General features: G+C 29.5%; 1 protein-coding gene across 4 annotated transcripts; it reads left to right on the top strand.

Moving 5' to 3' along the window:
- The first annotated feature begins 781 nt into the window (after positions 1 to 781).
- Positions 782 to 27,450, top strand: LOC114943103 (luciferin 4-monooxygenase-like). Of its 4 annotated transcripts, XM_029318683.2 has the most exons (10): positions 782 to 862; positions 2,348 to 2,455; positions 5,271 to 5,390; positions 15,690 to 15,897; positions 16,758 to 17,233; positions 17,740 to 17,917; positions 18,050 to 18,271; positions 21,816 to 22,045; positions 26,724 to 26,823; positions 27,074 to 27,450. In XM_029318683.2, exons 2-10 carry the CDS (start codon positions 2,435 to 2,437, stop codon positions 27,115 to 27,117), a joined length of 1,599 nt encoding a protein of 532 aa, XP_029174516.2. In that variant the 5' UTR covers positions 782 to 862; positions 2,348 to 2,434; the 3' UTR covers positions 27,118 to 27,450. The 4 variants fall into 4 exon arrangements, with proteins under 4 accessions (XP_029174516.2, XP_085344180.1, XP_085344179.1 ...); XM_085488054.1 differs by lacking the exon at positions 27,074 to 27,450 and having other exon boundaries at positions 2,420 to 2,455; positions 26,724 to 26,976; XM_085488053.1 differs by lacking the exon at positions 27,074 to 27,450 and having other exon boundaries at positions 26,724 to 26,976.

Below are 27,450 nucleotides of genomic sequence, written 5' to 3'. Positions count from 1 at the left end.
AGATTTATAACGTAAAATATGAAATATTAGACAGAAATAAATTCGTTTGTACGTTTTGATTGTCTTTTTCAACCTTCTTCAGCGCATCAATTAAAAATTAAAAATTAGTAGAAATTAACAATAAATTACTCATCACTGTCATTATAATAAAAATATACGGAGTCAAGTTATATTCTAACACACGAGATCAACGCATTTATAAAGCAAGAGCATTTTTAGTACATATAAAAGAGAGTTTACCATAACATTCATATCTTTAATGATGTTTCTATATTGTTCAGTGAGTGTCGGTAAAAATGGGATGCAAAAATACGAAACTTTTACATTTTGGTCATTCTTGTTTGTAAGATTAATATATATATATATATATATATATATATATATGTTTGTAAATTCTACGTATTTTACTTTTAACAATGTTTTGCACAAATATATTTCTAGTATAGAACTTAATTAACTCTTATTGCCTTTTTATTTGTAGATTAAAATAAAATAAATGTAATCAAAATTATGTTAGACTTTATTTTATTTCTATTTTTTTTTATAAAAGCTGTACAAAAAAATTGATTTGTGCATCTTTTATATTAAGGGAGAGAAAAGTATAAAATCCCCCCCCCCCCCCCGCTGATTCAGCAGAAAGCCTCCATAGAGTTAATAGCCCCGGGCCTCCAAAGACTTAAATGCGGCCCTGAGTACACGTGTCTCAGATAATTGTGTCATTGATAATTGAGATAATTTTTCTTGCGAGCAGCGTATGACAAATAAAGAATCAAATCAACATTATTATCGTATAAATGAATAGGTGCAGTGAATTCAGTCTTCTCATGTCATTAGTAAGAAATTCATAATTCTCGAGAAACTGGTACGTTTTTACACTTTTGTCATTTAATACTAATATATCATTCAATTCTCTGTATTTATTATCAATAAGTGCTTAATTTATTTTAAATATTTGTGACACATATATACATTTTAATATTTATGAGTCAAAATATCTACAGGATCGACTAAATAGGTGGTATCAAATTTTGACGTATGTAGTTCATGTGAAAACAATCCACAAAGTCATAATAAGTAGTATTCCAAAAACCATTTATTGCCGAGTTATATATAAAATATTTTTTATGTAGAAATTAATTCAATCTGCAGGAGTTCTACTGTTTTCGTAACTTTTTCACACATGTCTGTCATTTCAGAATTTGTATAAAAATGAGCCGTTTCTTATTATAATAATTATATACTTAATAAATAATATGTACATAATTATTATTACAAATTCTTTATTTTAATTATTTATTTTTTTAAATATATTTTTTTGAAATTTTTACTCTCTACTTTCAGCATAATCTTTTTTTAAGAAATTGAAACTAATAGTTATACAGAATGTCTCAGAACTGGCGGAAGTTTTTCGTAATGACAGATTTCTGGTATCATTCGGAGATAATTTTTCCTCAGCAAGAATATTCAGACACCAATAATTTTCGAATTATAAGCAGTTGAAAATAAAGGTTTTTTTTTAAACTAAGTGTTGTGGAAAAAAAATATTAATAGAATTACATTCTTCAGTTAATTTTAGATAGAGTTTGCTTTAATAGAATTTCAATATAAAGCTTAGTTATAAAGATATGTAATAACAAAAATTGGGAACATGTTAAAACTGATGGCCTCTCTCAATATTTTCACTAAGGAAAAATCGTCTCCAAATGATACCAAGAATCTGTTATTAAAAACTTTTCCGCCAGTTCTGGGACTGATCCTATATATTTTTTGACTATGTGTTTTTTTTATAGCAATTGAATCTTCTCATTAGTTTATGCATAAAAGTTATTGAGGTAAAATAATTAAAAAATAAATATTTTATAATATATTTTAAACAAATATTTTACAATATATTTTATAGTTTATGTAAAATTATGTCAATTTAAAGTACGAAATATCTCGTGAACTATTCATTTTTTGGTCATATTCTTTTTATGCCAAATATTGCAAAAAATCTATTTATATACAAAAATTATGGTAGTTCTATTAAAAAAAACAAATTTGATCTTAAAATAGTTTTGAAAATATCCATCAACTCGAAAATAAATATTCCTGCTATATTTGCTCCCTAAAACCAAGTAACTTTTGTGTGTGTGCAATTTTCTTTTTAAAAATGTATTGGTTTCTAGATATTTAGATGTCTCAATTTAAAAAAATTCATCCTGTATATATGTTGTACTAAAGATTTTTCATTTTATATCAAAAGTTTTTATCCTTGTGTTCATGTCACATTAATAATCAATTATCATTTAATTAAATATAACAGCAATAAAATCATTTAACGAATATAAACATTTGTAATGTGCAGTAATATCATCGAATTACTACGTCAGTTTTTAATTATATTTTACACTTTATACCTGGGACCATTTAAAACTAGAATAACATTGGCGAAATGGCTACAAATGACTTGAAGGTAACTACAAGAACAGTCGCAACTATTATGAATTAATTTGTTATATAATAATTAACTAGAACAACATAAACGCGCGCTGCGCACATTCTTCAATTTTATATTACAAAAATTGATGTAGTTAAAATAATATAATAAAAATATTCTTAAATAATAATCCTTAAGGTTGCCAGTAATAATTAATAAAAAACCACTCCTCAACGTTTAAAGTCGACCAGACTGGCGATAATTTATTATAAATAATTATTATATAGTCACATGAGTGACTAAGATTCTTGCGAACAGTTAACATCTATTTATTATGTGCTTACTTCTGTCAGTCTTGCATTGTTCATCAAAACAAGCGTTAACATTGTCGGTTGTTTGCATAGAAGTTGATTTACTGTTTTAAATTTGATGTACTTGAAAAGGGCTGCAATGACAGCCGAAACGTTGTATTTCAAATAATTATTTATAATAAATTATCGCCAGTCTGGTCGACTTTAAACGTTGAGGAGTGGTTTTTTAAAAATATTCTTATTAAAATAATATAATGTTATTAATATAATATTAATATAATGTAAAATAATATAATGTAATAATAATATCACTTAAACTCCGTTAATCTTTTGGCAGAAATCAGCTGATTAAAAGTCTGAACATGATAATTAAATATTGAAATAATAATACGTTTTAAAAATTAAAATAATAAAATTTAAATTAATATATTTTACAGTTATTTAAACTCAAATAATATCTTTTTGGTAAAAATTAACTGTCAAGAAATATAAATAGAATTTTAATAATTAAAATATATAAAACATTATTATTTTGAAATTTAATTAGCAAATTGAGATTTTAATCAGCTGATATCTGTCAAAAAATATTTACGTTAAAAGAATTATAACATAATATTTATAATATATTACTATATTAATATTTTTAATATATCATATCAAAATTTAATTAACAAATTGACGTTATAATCAACTGATTTCAGTCAAAAAATATTTAAAAAACAATTTCTTTGTTAAGTAAATTTTAAAATTTACTTAGCAAACGAATTGTTTTTTAAATATTTAAAATAAAATAAAATGTAAAAAAATTAAAATAGTAATATCTAAATAACAATATAATACATTATCTTAGATAAATAATTTTTGACAGAAACAGCTGAACTGTTCAAAATATTAATCAAATTTAAAGTATATAATAAGGTATTTAAAGTTATAACATATTCTTTAAAACATACATTCGGCCAGAAAAAACCAGAAAAAGACATTTGAAAAGTAGTAAAACAATTGTGAAATTTTAAAAATTTATAATTCAGCAAATAATTATGATAACATCAAAGTATTTAAAGAACGAAAATGAAGTTTGGAGTCTGTAGTTTGGGAAAATTTTAGTGCCAATTACGTAGATTTATCAGTTTTGCAATGTAAATGACAAAGTGATAACCTGTAAAACTGATAAAGTAGAAGGTTTACTTTCTTGAATTGCACGGCGTAAATCCATTGGCGTATAGCTCAATGGAATAAAAAGCACGTAAAAATTCAAACTTTTTTTTCTTTAAAATGCACTTTGGCAAACACAATAATTTTTCGCTGAATTATCTTAATTTTAAAAAGAAAAGTTAGAATTTTTACGTGCTCTTTATCCCATTGAGCTACGTTAACTCTGATTCACACCGTGCAAAATTCAGAAACAAACCTTCTATTTATCAGTTTTGCAAATTAATTCTTACTCTGTCATTTGTCATTGCAAAATTGATTATTCCACGTAATTAGTACTAAAATTTTCTCAAACTTTATTTAGGTTTTTAAACATTTCGATATCATAATATTAAGTGAGTTATAAATTCTTAAACTTTTACAATTTCTTACTACTTTTTAAGTGTACCGCTTTTTTTGGCCGCGTGTATTATTTTTACTTTTGTAACATAATTAATATAAGAATTTAATTAGCAAATAAACGTTTTAAATGTTCTGATTTTCATCATCAAATAATATTAATAAAGCGTTACACTTTATTAATAAAATTGAAAATAATGTGTTATATACAATAATTAAATAGTAATATGTTGGAAAAATAATACGTTATAATATTTTAACCTTTTGATTATTTTCAATTTTATTTCATTTTACAAAATTTAGTCAATGCATGTTTTATATTGTAGAATAATTAGTTTTAGGTAAAGTCAGCGAGAAACACAGTCAGTCGAGTTCTACGTATGCAAATATATTTTATCTTAAGTTCGAGTACACTCGATCTTGTTCTTATTCTCACGATGCTTGTCGATGGTCGTATCGATATCGACTCACTTCGGCCGCTTCGTATTTTCGCGATTTCTTAGCCTGTTCTCCCACTCTTCCGCGCCACATACTTCTCATCAACACACACACACATGCCCATTCACACGCATACATTCGACTTGTGAGGAATTCGTCAATATATTATATCCTACAATATCACTTAATCACAAAATTAATAATGACATCCGCTCACAAAAGTAAGCGCGAAAGAAACAATAAATATTGTGAGAAAGAGGCAACAATATACTTCGAGATATTCGAGAATCAATAAGAAATCTTTTTTTAGAGAGATTTTTTTATATAATATATAAATAAAAAGTCATCGCGTAATATGACGTAAATACATACACAGATTAAAGATATGAATGCAAGTTTACTACGACTTGCAGAAATATAATCATTATAAAATATATTATAAAAATTATTATACTTAAAATTATTATTATTAAAAATTATTATATTTTTATAAAATATTATATTTAAACATTATAATTATTAAAAGTAACAAACTCATTTATTAATTTTAGGATTTTACTGTGCAAAATAACGTTTTCATAGGAAAAGTGTCGCCTTATGTTAGTAACTATAAGAGCCTTGCAGAGTTAATATGGATTAAAATGAAGAGTAATGGAGATAAAATTGCACACGTGAGTCAATCTTTACACGTTTACTTAATCATTTTATAAAAAAAGCCATAAAACAAAAAATATTTTTTAAAGATGTATAATATTTGTTAAGAGATATAAATAATGATATATATATATATATATATGGGAAATATTAGAATTTATTTTTATACTATGTATCGTTTCTTTATGGATGTGTTTGAAAGAAACATAATGTACATCCATTAGTCTAGTAAGGCGGGTGTTTTCATGAATAAAATTTAAAAAATATTATAAATAAACTAAATTTTGCTACATTTGTTATCATTTAATTGTAAATACAATATTTTATAAGATTCTGTTAAAACTCTTGTTTAAGGGAGTCTCTTCCTTCAATAATCTTGACTTTTACATTATATTGTATATTATAAATATATTATAAAGGTCATCCTCTTGAGTAACAATTAAATAGTTTCAGTCGTCGCTCATTGTTTATTATAAAGTTATTAACAAAAACATTTTTAAATATAAATCCAACTAAGAAACGCCTTAAGAGCCATACGCGGATGTTGTTGTGTATATTTCCAACAAAAATTAATTTTTTGTTGGAAATAAACAGTAGTGCACAATGCACATATTATTCTCGGTGTATTATCAATACTTAAATCTGAAATAATTTTATACTTGAGATATAGGCCGATGGCAGAGAACTAAACGTAAGCGCTTATGTCTGCCGTAGTCGTAAAGTAAGACAGAAAAAAGATGTAACTACGTAAGTCGCAAAGTGCGTAGTACGGCCCGTTCTACAATACGTCGTATGTCGCAGTCGGATGTCGAAACGTAAGCGATTGTCCAATGCGGAAATTTTGTTTTCATAAAAGAAATTTCCTCATTGGACAATCGCTTACGTTTCGACATCTGACTGTGACATACGACGTACTGTAAAACCGGCCTACATGATAGTACAACTACGCGCTTTGCGACATGATTTACGTAGTTACGTCTTTTCTCTGTCTTACTTTACGTCTACGACTACGGCAGACGTAAGCGCTTACGTTTAATTCTCTGCTATCGGCTATAATTCCATAAACCCCTCTAAACCCCCCTAACGGAATAAAGAAATAAATAAATGTAAGAGAAAAATATAGATCCAAAAGTCGCTGAATCGGGAATCGAACCCGAAACTTTTCGCTTGTCGGGTGACTGGGGCAACTGTTCTTCCAACTGAGCTATTCAGACCCTTTGATTCTATACTTTTCTCTGCCTATAAGTATTCTAAGTAACGTTTTTTCAGCCGGCATGTATAAACAATCAGACCACGGTCTTATATACAGGTCAGGACACTTATTGAAATGAAGTGTATAAAAAATGTAACCAATATGGCGGCCAACTCAGGCCTGTTATTGGCAGATAATATGGTATAATATAATATAGATAAAGTATAGTATAATATAGATCCGTAAAGTATGCAAAAGTTTTTTCATTTTTTAATTTTGAATGACGTTTATTAACTATTTATGTAATAAAATATTTTAGTGTTTTACTTGATAAGGACCACAACCACATGGTCGAAACGTCGTGAAACTGAATAAATGATTTACTTGCTAGTCTGGTCGATTAATTTCTACAATTTCTATTAATCAATAATAACTAAAAAAGATCGACCAAACTGGCAATAATTTATTAACGACGTTTAATATAAATACGACGTTTCGACCGTCATTGCGGTCCTTTTCAAGTATATCTGCAAAAATATTAATAACAATTACAAGCAATTACACAAAAATAATTATTGAAAAATAAGAACAACAAATTAAATAATAAAAGAAATAACGTTACCAAAAACTCAGAAATATAAATCACATTTATAAGATGGTAGTGAACAATTTAATTCTATTGCAGACTGGCATCACTTCAGCAATTATTTTAAAGAACAATGCGAAAAACGCTATACTACATACAGAACGTCTGAAGCGATGTTACAAGTTCGAAAGCAACTTAGTCACTAACCGTATGACATACAAATTATGTAGATCCAGTAGTTAAAAATAACAGTAACAAAGTCAAATAAATAAATACAATTAAAGAGCATCAAGCACACGATCATAAATCACGCTGAAATTCTCCGTATCTTTTTGTAAATTAATAACATTGCTATGTTTTTTGATGTAAAACATCTCTGCGATTTCTTTTTTCTTTGTGTGTTTTTCATGATGTAAAATCTTAGGAGAATCCCACCGGAAATCATGGTCATTTGAAGTACGGTGCAGACTGACCACAGAATGAGATAAACTATCTTTTTTAACATTATTACGATGTTCTTTAATACGTGTCTCTAAATGTCGTTTTGTCTGTCCAATATATATCGAATTACAACATGCACATTCAATTTTATAAACCACTTCTGTTCGCTTTCGAGTGTCAAGCCTATCCTTGCCTTTTTTAATAAGTGTGTCTAATTTTTTGGGATGGTATATACTACATCACAACCATTTTTATTAATACAACGTGTAATATTTACTAAGACCTTTTATGTACGGTAAGAGAATACATGATCGAACATCGAATCTGTTTTAATCTTGTGAGCTAAGATTACGATAAAAAATAAGAGATTTTATCCTTTCTTGATATTCTTATTAACCACGAATAGAGGGTAACAATTATTAAGTAATATTTTTTTAACAATATTAACATTTTCCTCGTGAAACCTGGGATCAGATAGTAAGATAGCTCTATCAACAAGACTTGTAATCACACTAAGCTTGTATCGCATTGGATGGCTTGACAAAAAATTAATATAACGACCCGAAAATGTTGGTTTACGAAACCAATTGGTGGTCAATCTGCCCACTTGTCGGAAAAGGTTGGTGTCCAAAAAACTCGACGAATTATTTTTCTCTAGTTTGTACGTAAATTTCAGGCACGTATAAAAACAGTTAAAAACCATAAGCATAAGTTCTACTTTTTTTTTTGAATAATTGTAAAAATATTGTCAACATATCTAAAATAACAAAGAGGTTCAAAATCCAACTGACTTAAACAATGTGACTCTAAATCCTTCATAACAATGTCTGCCAGTATTGGAGACAAGTGTCCTGACCTGTATAAGACCATGAATCAGACTAACTCAAGGTTCTTTAATATTAAACATAAATCCAACTGTTAGGAATTGACAGTGAAACTCCTTAAATCAATGTAAAAACTGAACAAAAACTTAGAATGTTTATTGAAAATGTTACACGTCTGTCACTTCTCTCTGTCTCCTTCGTAACAAACTCGCAATTGTTTTCTTCTTTGTGTTAAGAATAAAGGACGATTTACAAAATGTATGGGCTGATAAAACAGAGTTGATGATGGTAATACATAGATACGTAGTGATGGTAGTTAACCAGATTTGTATACATGCGAATTCGTACATCCCGGCCGCCTTGAAGTATAACTTCAAAAAAAAAAAATTATAAACGATATATAAAGAAAGCTAAATATATATTAATTTGTCGCTGTGGTTTCTAACTTCTTTAAATTGAACATAAATATTATATTGATAATATAGTAGTGAAATACAATACGAATAACATCAATTCATTCAACTAGTAAAATACATATTTTTGGTAATGAACGCTGAATAACTCTTCCGCTAGTTTTTAACAATACGACTCTCACCAGACCATCATTGCCGGGGTGAAGTTCGCATATTCTGCCGGTATGCCATTTTAATGGAGGCAGATTTTTGTCACAAATTAATACTAGTCTACCTACTTGTATTTCATTATTGCACGCAGTATTTTTCCACTTAGTACGCTGTTGCATTAGAGTGACATATTCTTTAGACCAACGCTTCCAGAAAGACTGTTGGAGTTGAATTATGAGTTGATACCGATTAACACGATTTGATGGAACGTCAAGTACTGACTCTTCCGGTAATGCTAAAAGAGATGTTCCGATCAAAAAATGTCCAGGCGTTAACACTTCTAAATCATCTGGAGCGTTGCTCAACTGACATAGTGGTCGAGAATTAAGTATAGCTTCTATCTGGGTGAGCACGGTATATAATTCTTCAAATGACAACAAAGTCTCGTTAATCACAGCTTTAAGATGAGTCTTAACCGACTTTATATTCGCTTCCCATAATCCTCCCATATGGGGAGAATGAGGCGGAATAAATTTCCAAGATATTCCTTGAGTAGATGCAAAGTTGATAGTTTTCTCTTGAAAGTCTGAACATCATAAAAGTTCACCTAAAGATTGCAGTGTGTCACTAGCTCCAAGAAAATTCTTGCCATTGTCTGACCAAATAGATTCACATTTACCTCGGCGAGATATAAACCTTTTTAGCGCATTTAGAAATGTTTCCGAGGTGAGATCTGAAGCTAACTCTATATGTACAGCCTTTGTGGCCATACAGATAAAAAGACATACATAAGCTTTACCTGATTTGTTTCTCGACAATTTAATGTTGAAGGGTCCTGCATAATCAACCTCAGTGTTATTAAAGACTCTAGATGGAGTGGCTCTATGAGGCGGTAAATCTCTCATACGTTGTTCTAAACTACGGGGTTTTAATCTAAAGCAAAAGATACATTTTTTAAGTATGCGTTTTATCGCATTCTTAGCATGTACTATCCAGTAGGTTTCACGAAGCATTGTTAAAATCAATTGTGGTCCCATGTAAAAATTATTTAAATGCTGATCGTGTATAATTAAATCTGTCAATGTACCGTTAGATGATAGAAGGATAAAATGTTTTTGTGAATAAGATAATGGTGCATTTTTCAGCCGGCCGCCGACACGAAGTACTCCTTCTTGATCTATTATAGAATTGAGTGACAAAATCTTGCTATGTGAATCAATTGCCTTATTTCTTTGAAGATTGTGCAACTCACGAGAAAATGCTTCCCTTTGATGAAGTTTAATTAAGACAGTCATCGCATTCCGGAATTCTTCGATGGTAAATGGTCCGCAAAGTAAAGGATCCTTTGATCTTGACAATGTGCAGTTTATCCTGAATCTCAGACATGATGCAATCAATCTTTTTAGCTTAATCAATGATGAGTAACGATTCATTATGTCTAATGAATCATTAATACAGAGTAACGTACACGAACGAGTATTTGTCTCAGGTATTTCGCTTATTGTTTGTAGAAATTTAGAAATTGGCCAATGTGAGAAATCTTATTTGAGCCATGAAGGGCCTTCCCACCAAACTGTATCTTGGAGCAGTTGTTCTGATAGTCTTCTACAAGAAATAATGTCAGCGGGATTGTGTTCTGATCGTATGTGTGACCAATTCTCCTTATTAGTTAATCTTTGGATTTCAGCGATACGATTACCGACAAAAATTGACCATTTTGATGGTTCTCCTTGAATCCACGCCAATGCAATTTCTGAATCAGTCCATAGGTAATATTTAGCAATTCTGTATCTAAGAGCTCGAAACACTCTGTCAAATAAATTAGCCAAAAGTAGCGCTCCACAGAGCTCTAGTCTAGGTAAAGTGGTAAGTTTTAGCGGTGACACTCGTGATTTTGCAGTTAAAAATTGAATCTTGACTGTTCCAGTATCATTGATGGACCGGACATAAATACAAGCTCCGTAAGCCACTTGAGATGCATCGCAAAAACCGTGTAGTTGTATGTCAATTAGATTCTGTAAGATAATGTGTCGAGGTATTAATATCTGATTGACAATAGGTAATTGTTGATAATAAGTTAGCTATTCGTTTTTGATCGTTTCAGGTACCGGAGTATCCCAGTTTATTTTTAGTTGCCAGAGTGATTGTAGCAAAATTTTTGCCTTGATAATGATTGGTCCAATCAATCCTAAAGGATCAAAGATTTGAGTAGTTAATGACAAAATGATACGCTTAGTGATATTATCTGGCATAGATTTACAAGTGACTTTGTAACATAAAAGGTCTGGATTAGATTGCCATACAAGACCGAGAATTTTAGTGTCAGTAAGCTCATAATTGTCTAAACATTCGTCTAATCCAAGTGGTATGTTTGAACGAAATTTGCGTAATTCGAATCCTGCTGTTTTCAGTATATTTGTAACTTAAGGTAGTTCTATCGCTACAATATCAACTAAAAGTTTCGTCTCTAATCGATAAGGAAATTCATTGTTTATACAATGTTACCGTAGCAACAATTTTAGTTGAGTCTGTACAGTCTGAACCTCTTCACATAGAAACAGCTCATGTATGAATACACATCATTGCAATTTCTCTCCATGTTCCGTTTGGAAAAAAATTCATTTCTTTAAAAAGTAATATCTTTGAAATTAAACGGTGGAAAAAATTTATTTTTTTTTTTAAATAATCCCACACTCATATTGTATACCCCACTAGTTTTTTATTAAAATCGTAAGATCCGTTCTATTGTTTTAAAATGTGAAAATGCCATCCTTTCACGTGGTGTATAGAAAAAATGCTATTTTTAATTGTAAATAACTGTTAAACTAAAAATCGACTTCAATCGGTGAATCGACTTCAAAATTTTGTAATCGATAGATATTAACTCCGTCTACAACATATTAAAATTTCTAAAAATTCGTAAGAATTGTGAAAAACGATAGAACTACCTTAAACCTTTATTTCTAAAAGTTGTTGTATCGTTGTTTCACCAGTAATCAGATCGTCAACATAAAAATCGCGTGCTATTACTGTAGCCGCTTGAGACTGTGTATGCTCAAAATCAACAGATAATTGATGCAGTGAACGTATAGCTAGAAATGGTGCTGAAGCAAGTCCATACGTGACGGTATTTAAAGTGAATGTGGTTACTGGTTTATTCGTATCAGTTCTCTATAATATACACTGATATAATCGATGTTCTGATTTTAGTAGAACTTGTTTGTACATCTTGGCAATGTCACCTGTTAATACATAGGGATGTTGCCGAAATCGTATTAAAATGTCGAACAATTCTGATTAAATAATAGGTCCGACTAGCAAACAGTCATTAAGTGATTTCCTAGTTGTAGTTGGACAGGAAGCATCGAATACCATTCTTAACTTCGTGGTTGTTGATTCTTCTTTGAAAACCGCATGATGTAGAAGGTAATTAACCTTTATATTTTTATTGTCTGACAATAGTGACATATGTCCAAGTTTAATGTATTCATTCATAAATTCAGTGTACGCAATTTGTAATTGAGGATTCTTTTGAAATTTACGCTCCATACTCTGTAATCGCTTGAATGCATTATTCTTTGATTTGCCTAGACCTTCTGGACTCTCACGAAAGAGGAGTGGCACCTCAAATCTTTCGTCAGGTGTTCTCTTATAATCGTTACAAAAAATCTCTTCACATTTGGATTCTTCTTTGGATAATAACCTTGTGTTTGTACATTCTTCAATATGCCAGAACTTCTCGATTTGTTCTTGAAGATCTTCATTTCGAACAAGCCCGCATATAGTGTGAGAATGCATATTAATTGGTAATCCAATTTGTCCGCATACCAATCAGCCTAATTTTGTCGATTGTAATGCGAGTTGTTTTGCTCCTAACTGGATTCGGTCTACTTGAAGAACATCTCAGAAAATCGTTGTTCCCAACAATAGATCTACATTTTGTGGTTTGTGAAACGTTGGGTCTGCCAATTTGATCTGCTGTGGCAAACTTAAAGATTTAGTATTAACGAGTTTAGTAGGAATAGGTCGTGTAATTTGATTGACTACTAATAAATTAACGTCTGTCTCGTACGTTAAAGTGGTTGATGCTATCATGGTTCGCGTGATGTCAGCTGTTTGTTTTTCTGTTGCATCTAGACATGAAATTGTGTGTCTTATAGAATTTGTTTTGAGTCTTAATTGCTCACACATAGATTTGGTAATAAAGCTTGATTGGGATCCATTATCTAATAAGGCTCGCGCTTGGTGAAACCTAACCAGATGATCGCGTATGTAAACCATTGCGGTAGACAAAAATACCTCGGAATCGAATTTGTTAACATTTATCGTTTTCATTGACACAGTTGTGGCGGAAGCGTCAGGTGACTTTATGTTCGAATTTGCGTCGTTCGAATTAGTCGCTGCACTACTTGAAATAGATGAAGTTTGATTGGATACGTTGAACTGTTCATTCGCATGCAACAAAGTATGATGTTTTTTAGAACAGTATTTGCAAGTACGAGAAGTACATTTAGATAACTTGTGATTTGAACCTAACAATTGTAAACAAAAATTCAATCTTTTTGCTTCATTACGCCGTGATTCTACTTCAAGAGCTTTGAATACTTTACATGCATAAATTCTATGTGCTTGTTTGCAAAAAATACATTCATCTTCTTCGTTTGTTGTTACATATGTATGCGTAGTATTTTGAGTTTTATTTGAATTGTTATGATTTGATTTTACCACTGATTGCTTTGCAAAGGAAGTCTTTAATTGAATTGGATAAAGGGCTTCAAGGAACTTGCATCGTGCAGTAAGAAAATCCATTAATTGATTAGTTGTAGATGCCCTTTCCTGAATTACCTTCAATTCCCATTCTTTTTTTGTAATGGGATCTAATTTGCTGGTGATTAAATAAATGATTAGCGTATCCCACTTATCTGTAGGTTTTTTTAATTGTTTTAGTACTCGCAGATGTTTATTAAAATTGTCTGACAATGTACGTAATGACTCCGCCGACTCCTTTGGAATTACAGGCACACTAAATAATTTATGAACATGATGTTGAATCGTTAAACATACATTTTGAAATTTTTTTGTCAATAATTCTAAAGCAATTCATTAGTTGTCTGTAATGAATTAATTGTCTGTGCAGCTGAACCTGACAAAGCAGATCTCAAGTAATGAAATTTTTGAACAGCGTCGAGCTTAGTGTTATCGTCGATTAACGCTTTAAATGTGTCATGAAATTGTTGCTACTGCTCATAATTTCTGCTGAAAGTCGGTAAAATGATTACAGGAAGACGCATCGGTGTTTGATTTACGTTCATATTACTTGCAGTTGCATTATCATTTTGTAAATTATCGCGATTTGCTGTACGATTGTTTCTAAATTGGGCAAGTTTTGATCGCGCGGAGGCTTGTACAACGAAAAAGGCATCTTCAAATCTTTCTCTTTTTGCGATATCTGCTTCTGGGAGCATCGCGTCTATCTGTGTCTGTATTAAGTAATATTCATGCCACAATTTATTGAACTTTTCCAATTTAGCTTCTAAGATTAATCGATTCTCATTACTATCTATATTACTATCTATTCTCTACATAGTTTTTAAACCTAGTCGCTCGAGCTTTGAGTGTTGTTCGTTGACGTTTCACAGTTTCTAACGCTTCTGCCATCGCATGTACAATTTGCGATCTAATTGCGTGTGCAAATTACAATTTAACTGCGTGTGCAAATCACAATCTAACCGCGTGTACAAATTACGTTGTAACCTAACTTAACGTAGTAACAAAATACTTATTATAATGCTACGATTGTTGTTTTGCTGATGATGACTTGAAATCGCGTGTGTAATGGTATCTAATATGATGTCGTATGCTCGTCGTCAGCTTGTTGTCGGCTCGTCGGTGATGAGAAAATGGCGGTCTTCTATGTCCGTCGTTGTTGACGAACAAATGACGATTCTTTTTCAATGACGTATTTCTTCGGCTCTAAGATTAGAGTGTCGTCAAATGTGACCAGAGAGCAGTAGTCCTTTGCTCAAGTCGATCCTTGTTTGATGTATCCGATGTCCACACGATCGGATTATCCCGCTTCACCTTGTACAAAGCCACAGACACGATGTGTTTGCTGCCAATGGTTTCAATGCTAACTATCCCGAGCTTCGTTCAGTTTTGTTGCCGATATTAATATTCGGCTCGAAGGACCAATTTTGTTAGGAATTGACAGTGAAATTCCTTAAATCAATGTAAAAACTGAACGAAAACTTAGAATGTTTATTGAAAATGTTACACGTCTGTCACTTTTCTCTGTCTCTTTCGTAACAAACACGCAATTGTTTTCTTCTTCGTGTTAAGAATAAAGGACGATTTACAAAATGTATGGGCTGATAAAACAGAGTTGATGATGGTAATACATAGACACGTAGTGATTGTAGTTAACCAGATTTGTATATATGCGAATTCGTACACCAACTAAGAAAAACCTAAAAAACATTTTTGTAAATAGATTATTATTTCTCCGATACTTTGTACATTTGAAGAATATATATATGATGTATATTATAAGTAAATATATATACCATAAATAACAAAAGTTATTGCTTTGTTTTGGTTTCTGCGATAAAATATATTGTCGGTTAACAGTTAGTATGTGTTATGTAGTTCGATATCAGATTTAAAACGTAAAAGAGACATGTACATTATGTATCATAACAATAATTTTATAGTTGGACGCACGCACTGAGAAAGTAGTTACATATACGGAGCTACAAGACAAAGCCGTAAGATGCGCATTATGGTTACAAAAACAAGGAATAAAATCAGACGATGTTGTCAGTGTGTGCACAAATAATCATCTTAATTCCATCGTGCCCTGCTTAGCGGCAATTTATGTCAACGCTATTTTTAATCCGTGGAACGATGGCATTGACTTACGTAAGTTCTTCTGCAATAGCAGTTAAAAGCATTGCTAAATTATAATTAATTAATAATTAATAAGAAATAATGAAATTTCAGCAATAAATTATGCTGTAGAATATAATTTTATTTATTTTATATTAATAAAATTTTATCCTTTTTATTTATTTTATTTATTATATATTAATATTTTTTTATAAGTATAACATTTATGTCATTTCAAATTTTTATATTGTTTTGTTTAAAAATATAAATGTAATTAATATAAATTTAAATTTAAACTGGCTAAAAGAATCGTATAAAGATGGTCCAAAAAAATTTGAGAAAGGGGAGGTATGTAAATTTAATAAAAGCTTATACGGATTGCCACAGCCAGAGCGAAATTAATATTTTATATTAAAAAGAGGAATTATCATCAAAGAATAATTTCAAAGAATTAAATTCAGAAAGTTGCATTAATCTTACAATTAAACAAACAGATTTCTTTGTATTCAGCTGTACGTCGATTACTTTCGGGGGAATTTAAAAAAATCTAATGTACTGTTATAAATAGTATATTAAAACTTGAATTTAAAATACTTTTTCAAATCTTTTTATCGTATCTATTGTAAAATTTTGCTTAGAAATATAGAAATTAATATTTTTCAAGGGAATGTTTTTTAAGGATTTCAGCCTTTTAATATTAATTTAAACCAATATAAAAAAATACGTATCTGCTGTTTTTTTTAGATCTAAACTGCAACATTTAATACTCACCAAAATCAAAATTTATGCTTTACAATGTTTTTTTAGTGAGAGAATAATCTCAAAATTAGAAGTAAAAGCCCGGACGTTTTTGCTGCACTCTAATACTAATATTTAAATGCTTATGTCATTAGAAACCGCGCTGCATATCATGCAACTGACTGCTCCAAAGATAATCTTTTGCAATGAGAAAGCCGTGAACGTTATTATGAAAGTGATAAAGGAGAGCAACCTCAACTCCATTGTGGTAGTTTTCAGCAATCATTCAGACGCGATCGCGTTTTCGGACATTTTGAAAATTCACAGCGATGCGGAAGTGGCGAATTTTCGATTTGTCGAACACAACGATATCAAGAAAACAGCGTGCATTTTGCACTCATCAGGCACTACTGGAATGCCAAAAGGTGTCGAAATCTCCAATTATTGTCTATTATTTATCGGCGAAGATACAAATATAGATTTGGCCAATGCGGTGGCAATGTGGTTCTCGTCACTTTATTGGATCAGCGGAATAATGATGAATCTAAAATCGATCGTGCAGGGCGCCAAAGCGATTATTTATCCGGAATTTGATGAAGAAATGACGTGTACACTAATTGAAAAATATAAGGTGTGAAAGCTAACAGAGAAAATTGCGATAACCCTATATATGTTTTAAAACTTATTATTTACTTCATTTATAAGAGATTTTTTCCTTGTAAAATCGTAAGAGCTAATATTTTTTAATATCTGTTTTTTTGTGATTTAAAAACAATAATACTGAAGATACATATATCAAAATTATGTGACTTGTTGCTAGATACTTGTATTTTTTTAATAAGCAGTAAATAATAATGTTGCTCTTAGGGATTTACTTTGTTATAAAGTTAATTATTTCTTTTAAGTAAATGTTTTTTCAACGTAATATTCATATAAATTTGCCACTCTTAGAAGAATGCCATTAATTTGCTGCTAGAGTCTATTTATTCGGAGATTTGCATTTGTTATGAGCAATAAATGTTTATCATTACAATAAATCATATGTTAATAATGTACAATAATAGTTTATATAAATTTAAGTTACATATATAATTTTATTGGAAAATATGAATCTTTTTTTCTCATTTTACTATTCAGATAACAGTGATTTTTCTAAGCCCGAGCATGATCAATCGATTTCTTAAAACGGATTATTTAAGAAAGTATTCATTATCAACTTTAAAAATCATAAATAGTGGTGGCGCGGTAATCGATCCAAAAGTTCAAGAAGAAATAAAACGTATCTTACCGCATGTTCAAATGTTGCAAGGTTATGGTAGGTAATATTTTAGTGTAATAAAATGTTATAAATACAAAATTAATATATGTATAAAAAATTAAATAATATATAATAAGTGAACAAGAAAGATTTACCGCAAAAATTTGATTATTTATTTTATATTTCTAGGAATGACAGAAGTCTGTGGATTCGTTACATTTCAGCTCCCACATCACAAAGCTGGATCTTGCGGGACTGTAGTCCAGAATGCGAAAATAAAGATCGTAGACCCAGAAACCGGAAAGATTCTTGGTCCAAATAATCCAGGAGAATTGTGGATGAAAACGGCAATTATAATGAACGGCTACTACAGAAATCTTGAAGAGACTAAAAACATTATTGATGAAGAAGGTAAAAAAACCTATTTTTCCTTTGCGCCAACGCAACACGTTAATAGTATAATTAAAATAAAATAATTAATAATAATCTTAATGTGTTGATAGATCAATCAAAACTATTGAGCATAAATTATAAAGATGTAAAAAAAATTAAAAAAAATTTAATTACATAAAATAAACAAACAAATAAACATGACATACAGGTTCAGTAAAAATAATAAACAATTTTGTCATAATCTCTGACATGTAAATACACTCATAATAACATTTTCACATTTTATCGTTGGAAACCCTTATAGAAATTTATTACTAGTAACGCCAATTTATCATTTATTTCGAGCACTTAATCACTTATTTCGAGTATTTAAATTATTGTATATCAATATTTTAAGTGCTCGAAATAAGTTTTTAATTGGAGTTACTAATGATAAATTTCTACAATGGAAAGAGATAGTTACAACTACATAACAGATTATTATAAACTCATTAAGAATAGACACATATGTAAGTAATTTAACATTAATTTTCTAAATCCACAACATTAAAATCATCCTTTCTATTTAGTGGGTTCTTTATATTTTCGAGAACTATGACATTTCTACGCCTTCAAACAATGGAATTAAGAAATATTCTCCACATCTAAGGCTATATTAAGAAATCCATGGGAGAATGTGTTTACATAAATTACAGATACAACTGTCTATTTTAGAGTTTGACATTTATTCCTAATAATTTTATATAATAGATTTTGTGCAACCGGCGCGCGAAAAGTTGCCCTTTCCGCACATGATGGAATTTTAGAAAGGGCTTCCTTTCCACGCACCGGTCACACAAAATATCGTAGCCAATATGTGCGGATCATAAATCGGCCGATTGTGCGGATTGTCTCGGCTTCGCCTAGTGCGCCAAACTTCCGCACTCTCGGCCGATTTACGATCCCCCGCACTTGTTAGCTAATATACTATTAATATTGAGGAAGACTGCGTACAGTCAAAACGTCTGTTATCTTTGTAATATTAAATCTTTATAATGTATTTTGTGCAATTAAAAAAATTATTTTAAAAATTTTTTATGTGAACATTCTTATAATTTATGCTCGATAGTTGGCCTTATCAACACATTAAGATTATTATTGTAAATATAATAATACATGAGCGTTATCAAAATAATTTTGGTATAATTAAAATTAATTGATTATTTATACAATACAAATATTTATTTATAAACGTGTATATGTATATAGATCAATCAGTTGAAAGAACCTTTTATAATAAAAACAAAAAAATGTTATTTATTAATTTTTCTTATTTTTATAAATAAAAATATTTTAACTGAAAAAACTAATATGTGTACAAATTGTTGTTTTAATTCCCTAGAAAAATTATATTCAAAATTAAAAATTTATGAAAAAAATTAGAAATATATAAGTGAAAAAAACAAAGAAAAAGAAATAAAAATAAAACAAATTTAATTGAAAAAACTTAGCGCTCTCAACTTCATTAATATATCAGTTAGATTACCAGCACCAAGTTTCTAAAAATGTATCAACATTGATTTGTACAGATAAAAATAACACTATATTTTTAAATAATATTTCTTACAGTAATACAATTTTTCACAACTGACCTCTATACTTAGCACTGTCTATTTAGAGAATTTTCTTTCTTCAAAAAGATAAGTCGGGAAGAAAATATACCATAAAAATATAAGATCAATCAAAATTAATATTGGACGTTAGTGGTAAAAATAAACTTGGCAAACTTGATTTCGACGTAACTAGCAATTTTATTTAATTCTTTCACGACGTTTCGACCATTTGGTTGTGGTCCTTATCAAGTGAAAATTCTATAACATAATATTACACAATAATTTTTACCAATGTTGAAACATACACAAACATATTTATATGTTAAGTTAATAATATAAATATAAATTTTATAAACATACCCATCAATTAAACTGAGATTAACGCAACATCACACTGGTCTTATTTAAAATTAATAGTTAAAAGTTAAAAGAGGAACACGTCCCATCGCTATGATGTTTCGTCAACGACTAAATTTGAAACGCACCACTAAACAATCTTTATTATTTTGTCGTAAATATTTGTCAAATTCTCAGTGTCTTTCTGTAGGTTAACCGTATTATCATGCTTCTTTATGAAGAATATTTCAGCAATCTCTCTCTTTCTTACATGTTTCTCATTATGTAAAATGGTCGGTGATTTCCAATTAAAGTCATTTTGTAAAATCACATCTGTGTTTACTCAAAACCGAATGATTAGACTCATGTAATTTAATATTGCTGGCATGTTTCTTCACTCTAGTGCATAAATGTCTTTTCGTTTGTCCAATGTATGAGGCATTACAATTTTCACAATTGATCTTGTATACTACATTTGTTTTTATATCATTAGTTATTAAATCTTTACCTCGTTTTATCAGCCTATTCAACTTTTTTGGCAAACTATAAACGACATTTAAGTTAGCATTTTTAAGTGACCTTTTAATACTGTCGCTAACGTCTTTAACGTATGGAAGTGAAATTACATAATTCTTATCTTGAGCCGAATTCACATTATCGTTATTATCCAAATCATTACTTAAATTGTCGTTATTATCCGCATTGTGACGATGAACATTCCTATTGTTATTTAGTACATTAATTCTTTTATTTACATATTTATTAATAATACGATCCGGAAAGCAATTATTAATTAAAATGTTCTTTACAATCTCAATATTCGTATTATGAAATTGTTCGTTTAAAAGTAAAATTGCATGGTCCACTAAATTGTAAATCGTATTAATTTTATACTTAAAGACGTTATAGTTTGCCAAAAAAATTGAATAGGCTGATAAAACAAGGTAAAGATTTAATAACTAATGATATAAAAACAAATGTAGTATACAAGATCAATTGTGAAAATTGTAATGCCTCATACATTGGACAAACGAAAAGACATTTATGCACTAGAGTGAAGGAACATGCCAGCAATATTAAATTACATGAGTCTAATCATTCGGTTTTGAGTAAACACAGATGTGATTGGAAATCACCGACCATTTTACATAATGAGAAACATGTGAGAAAGAGAGATTGCTGAAATGTTCTTCATAAAGAAGCATGATAATACGGTTAATCTGCAGAAAGACACTGAGAATTTGACAAATATTTACGACAAAATAATAAAGATTGTTTAATGGTGCGTTTCAAATTTAGTCGTTGACGAAACATCATAGCGATGGGACGTGTTCCTCTTTTAACTTTTAACTATTAATTTTAAATAAGACCGGTGTGATGTTGCGTTAATCTCAGTTTAATTGATGGGTATGTTTATAAAATTTATATTTATATTATTAACTTAACATTTAAATAGGTTCTTGTATGTTTCAATATTGGTAAAAACTATTGTGTAATACTATGTTATAGAATTTTCACTTGATAAGGATCACAACCAAATGGTCGAAACGTCGTGAAAGAATTAAATAAAATTGCTAGTTATGTCGAAATCAAGTTTGCTAAGTTTATAAAAATATAAATTTGAATTTTTATAGGATGGCTACATTCGGGTGACATTGGTTATTTTGACAAAGACGGAGAACTTTTTATAATTAATAGGATAGGAGAATTTATAAAATATAAAGGATATCAAATTTCACCTGGAGAAATTGAAAGAATTATAAGAACACACCCAGCTGTGATGGAAGCTGCAGTAGTAGGAGTGCCTCATCTAGTAGATGGTGAACATCCTGTTGGTTTTGTCACTAAAATACCCGATGCAAAGGTATAATTTTGTTGCAATTTTAATGAAATCACACAGCGAATCTCTACAAAGTAAGAATTTAGCGATAGTGAGTTAAAAAGTTTTCTAGCCATATTATTTGTTAAAAAGTTTTGTTCGAAAAACTTCTTTAAAAATATAAATCACAAATAATAAAGGCCTAAAGAACCATTCGCAAATGTTGCTGTGTACATTTCCAACGAAAATTAAGTTTTCGTTGGAAATAAACCGTGCATAAGGCACGTATAATTCTCGGTGTACTACCAAGACTTAAAATTTGAAATAATTTTATACTTAAAATTTAATTTCAAAAACCCTCTAACCCCTCTACAAAAATAAATAAATAAATGCGAGAGAAAAATATAGATGCTGAATCGGGAATCGAATCCGAGACCTTTCGCTTGTCGGGCAACTGCACTTCCCACTGAGCTATTCAGACCCTTCAATTCTATACGTTTCTCTGCTTATATAAACTCTAAATAACGTCTTTTTGGTCGGCGTGTATAAACAGCTAAAATTAAATCACGGCTGTGTAATATATTAAATATAAATGACAAATAAGAGAGGCCTAAAGAGCCATACATGTACGCGGATTTTGCTGCGTACATTTCCAACGAGAACTTAATTTTTGCATATGAGCATTTTATTTACATTAATTAAAAACTGCAGAATTTCCTTTCTTCAACACAATTTTTGTTTTTTTCAATAACTGCATGTATTAAAAAATGACAGCTGATTAGTTTCAGCATTTTCCTATGGGACACCCTGTATATATATATATATATATATATATATATATATACATATATTATAAATGAAGACGATTTTGATTATTCTTACCATTCCTTTATTATATAATTTTATAAATAAAAAGTTGAGAATGGATAGCAGAAAATGTGACATTTTTTATAAACTTATGTATGTATTTATGAACAGAAATAACTCTACATAAAATCAATTATCTAGAAAATAAAATTTTGGATGAAAAAGTTTTATGCTCCATTCTTGTCTTATATTTACATAAGAAATTACTTCCATTTTTCTTATGTTATGGTTTCTAATATATGTATATACAGGGTGTTCCGCAACGTGATCTCCACACTGAAACTATGTATCTTGGTATTATTCTAATTGTAAGTCAAAAAGTCTTAATACAGATATGCCCTTAAATCGATTGTTTTAAAGTTACAGTATAAAGAAATAAAATTGCATAAAATAAGATAAGTATTATTTATTGAAGATAATAATATTATTTATTGAATGATAATATCCCTGGTAGAAATTTTAATTGGGCGCTTGCATGGCAATGGCAAGCGTGCCATACTGCCATTTCAGGAGCTGGCATGGCACGCTGGTAAGCACCATGCTTCGAATCGTCACGTTTTGCCCGCTAGTGCCACAACTTTGGAAAGATTTGGTATGGTCCTGGCATGGCGCTAACATGGTGCCAGTAAGGTACTACATAGTACAGACATGGAACTAGCGAGTTATTGATGTGGCGTATGCATGAAATACTATGATGAATTAAATAAATTTAGTTTCAGGATTTTAAGCTGTCACCCTTTCGAAAAAATACTATTGAACTATATTCGATTTTTGAAGAAGAAGTTATTGATTTTCAATAATATGTAATAGATTTTTCGTCAATAATCGAAATGTTTAACAGTATTTTTTTGAAAGGATAACAGCATAAAATCCTGAAACTAAATTTATTTAATACATTATATATATTTTTCATTAATCATTATTATCTTATTTACATATCTAATATTAATTCTAAAAGTTATAATAAAATAAAGTATAAATAATATTTTTTTATAATTTTAAAATTTATATTGCAGAAAATATAAATATTATAGAACTCGTCTTATTAATTTTACATATTGAACTTTAACTAAACTATAATTATACAGTAAAATGACTCGTAGCCCGTGAGCTTTAGGCCGTGTTTTTTAATTCATCGATGGATCAAGCGCATTATGCGCAAATCTGCACGTGTAGCATTTGCACATCATGTGCTTGATCCATCGATGAAATAAAAAACATGGCCTTACTTAACTCGCTTATAATAGCATTACTACGAAGATATTTGTACTTCATCTTTGGTATTAGTTTATTTTTTACGCTACTATATTTAATTCGGTCTTTTCTGTGACCTTCCCAATCTTTCGAATTTGAAAGCGCTGCACTCATCGCTTTTATAAGATGATTTCTGGAGGTAATTTCTCCTTTAAATTCCTTTTGTAGCAACAAATCTGAAAAAAACTTTTAAAAAATTTCTATGATGAATGTGTTATAATTCACTTTGTTATTGTATTCAATTTGTACATACGTATTGTATTAGCAGCAGCTTTGTCGTACTTACATTGATATATTTACTATGTGTAAGTAAAGCTAATACAATACGAATGTGTAAATTGAGTACAATAAAAATGTAAATTATAATACATTCAGCAGAGAAAGCTTTTTTTTCTTCTTCAAAAATATTTATTATTCAAAATTAAATATAAAATAACTCACTATTCAATGGTTTTGGCTCATAATCAGATGGTTCTGACTCACTATCATCAAGTGTATTTGCAGCTGGTATGTGTGTCGCAAAACTCTTTTTTGTTAAATTTTCCTTCTCCGATTACTTGGATGACTTGACAAGTTTACGTTGGTCTATACAATACAATATAATATTAAAGCTTAAATTTTTAAACAAAAATAAATATTAATACTGTACATTTTTTAAGATGCAATCATATTATCAGTGAAAAATTTTTTAACCATATTATGAGTTTTTTATACTTATTATTCAAAATTAAATATAAAATAACTCACTATTCAATGGTTTTGACTCACAATTAGATGGTTCTGGCTTAAAATCAGATGGTTCTAGCTCACAATCAGATGGTTCTGACTCACAATAAGATGATTCTGATTCATTATTATCAAATGTCTTTGGAATTGGTATGTGTGTCATTAAACCCTTTTTTGTTAAATTTTCCTTTTCCGATGACCTGACAGGTTTACGTTGGTCTACAACATAATATAATATTAAAGCTTAAATTTTTAAATAAATATTAATATTGTACATTTTAAAATGCATTTATATTATCAACGAAAAATTTTGTAAGCATATTATAAGTTCTTTATACTTATTATTCTGAATTAAAAAAAAAGAACTCATTATCAGATGGTTCTCACTATTATCAAATGTCTTTGCAGCTGGTACATGTGTCGCAAAACTCTTTTTTGTTAAATTTTCCTTCATATTATTGTGTTCAATTTTAAGGTTAAATAAATAATGATAATTTTTTATATGTAAAGAACATAATTATGCATATAATTATATATATATATACAGGGTGATTCAGGAGGAAAGGTAAAGATTTTAGTGGGTGATAGTATAGGCAAATGCGAACAAAAAATGTCCTATTAACATGTGTCTTATTTTTATTTTTATTTTTATTTTTATTTTTATTACATAAAAGAACGTCAAGATGACCTCAGAAGAGCTACACGTAGTACAGTCAAAAGAATTAGAAAGTGTATTGAAGTCGGAGGTGGCATTTTTGAAAATCAACTTTGAACTTAGTCATTTGCGTCTACTTTTGTTTGTGCCTTTGACTTTTTTCTGCTGTGAGTGGTTTATTGTAACCAATAAAAATAAGACACATGTTAATAGGACATTTTTTGTTCGCATTTGCCTATACTATCACCCACTAAAATCTTTACCTTTCCTCCTAAATCACCCTGTATATATATATATATATATATATATATATATATATATATTGTGTGTTGTGTGGGGGGGGGGGGGGTGTAAATGCGTTAATTCATATAATTAATATAATACTTACCGTGCAATTTTACCCCGAATGAGCTGATGGTGCATGCAAAAAATCCAGGCAAAGGAAAGGATCCAAAAAACAAGAGATATATGTATGACAAAAGATATACATTAAATGTGAAAATCAATAAAAATCTCGACAGCATTTGACGTGGCGCAAATATGGGCCGCATTAGAAATCTGGTCAAATCCAGACTTGCGCCCGTTTAACTTTATAATGAATGCCACGCCATTTATATATCAGGCGCAAGGATGGCCCTGATATGTATCTTTCCAATTCTTTTAGATAAGGCTGTAGTGTGGCAAACTTGCATGGTGCTAACAAATGTCGTGGCACCGGCAAGGCAATTTCTACCAGGGATATTAAATAATAATTAACTACTTTATAGACTGTGCGGTAAAATAAAGTCATAAAGATGCTTTTCTCGCACTTGTGTGGTAAAGTAAGTCATACTGTACATTGAATCGTTGAGAAATAAGCTTCTTTCCGCACGCTAAATAGCAATCGAAAATTAAACTTTCATGACTAGCATTATGAAAAACAATTATTTGCATTGTCATAGTAAAAAATAAATAATAAATAAATGTGTTAATAATAATTAATAATTATAAATAAATAAGTAAATAATTGTTTTTGCATTTTTTTGCCATAACATTAAAACAATCGACTTTAGGGAATATGTGTATTAAGACTTTTTGACTTAGAATGATACGAAGAATATATAGTTTTACAATTAGTGTAGACATTACGTTGCGGGACACCCTGTATATATTTCTTGTATAATATATATATTCAAAGACTAATGCAATTATTTTAATGGAATATACAATTATTTTTTGTAGGTAACGGAGCAAGAATTAATAGAATTGGTATCGACTAACATGAAGGATCAATACAAGCTTCGTGCTGGAGTGATATTTCTGGATGCTCTCCCATATACAGGTTCAGTAAAAATTGCCAAGAATGAATTAAAAATAAGAGCTAAAAAATTAGCTATTGAATAAAATAAATATTTATATTTATATTTACATTAAAAACTTCATGTAATTTTACTTATGGAAATTACTTGTCCAAAATAAAAAAATTACTTAATTATCACTGTAATTTTTTTTCATATTTTTAAAAGTAAAAATACATATTAATGTAAAATATATGTAAAATATAGGTAAAATTACTATTTGTATATTTGTAGGACATATAATAAAAAAAGAAGAATATTTCATAAAGCGCCAGTAAATATAATCACAAGGATAAAAATCTTTGAAAAAACTTTTTAGACGACCAAACTGGGCAAAAACCCGTTATTACAGTGTTCATTTGATAAGGATCTAAACCAAAGGTCGAAACGTTATGAGAAAAATTTACTAAATTAACATGTTTTGCCCAGTTTGGTCGTCTAAAAAGTTTTTTTTAAAGATTTTTATCTTTGTAGGACATATTATGCAATTTAACAGTTTTTTTAACTAAAATTTTTCTAATTTTTTTGTTAAAATATTTCTAAAGACCAAATGTGATGAGCGATTATATGGTTGACAATAATATCAAATGAGACATATATATTTTTTATTT

This window comes from Nylanderia fulva, unplaced genomic scaffold (assembly GCF_048542155.1).
Source record: "Nylanderia fulva isolate GAGA-0341 unplaced genomic scaffold, ASM4854215v1 Scaffold61, whole genome shotgun sequence".
Taxonomy (NCBI): Eukaryota; Metazoa; Arthropoda; class Insecta; order Hymenoptera; family Formicidae; genus Nylanderia; species Nylanderia fulva.
The sequence above is the reverse complement of the archived record's forward strand: the minus strand, read 5'-3'. Positions and strand labels throughout refer to the sequence as shown.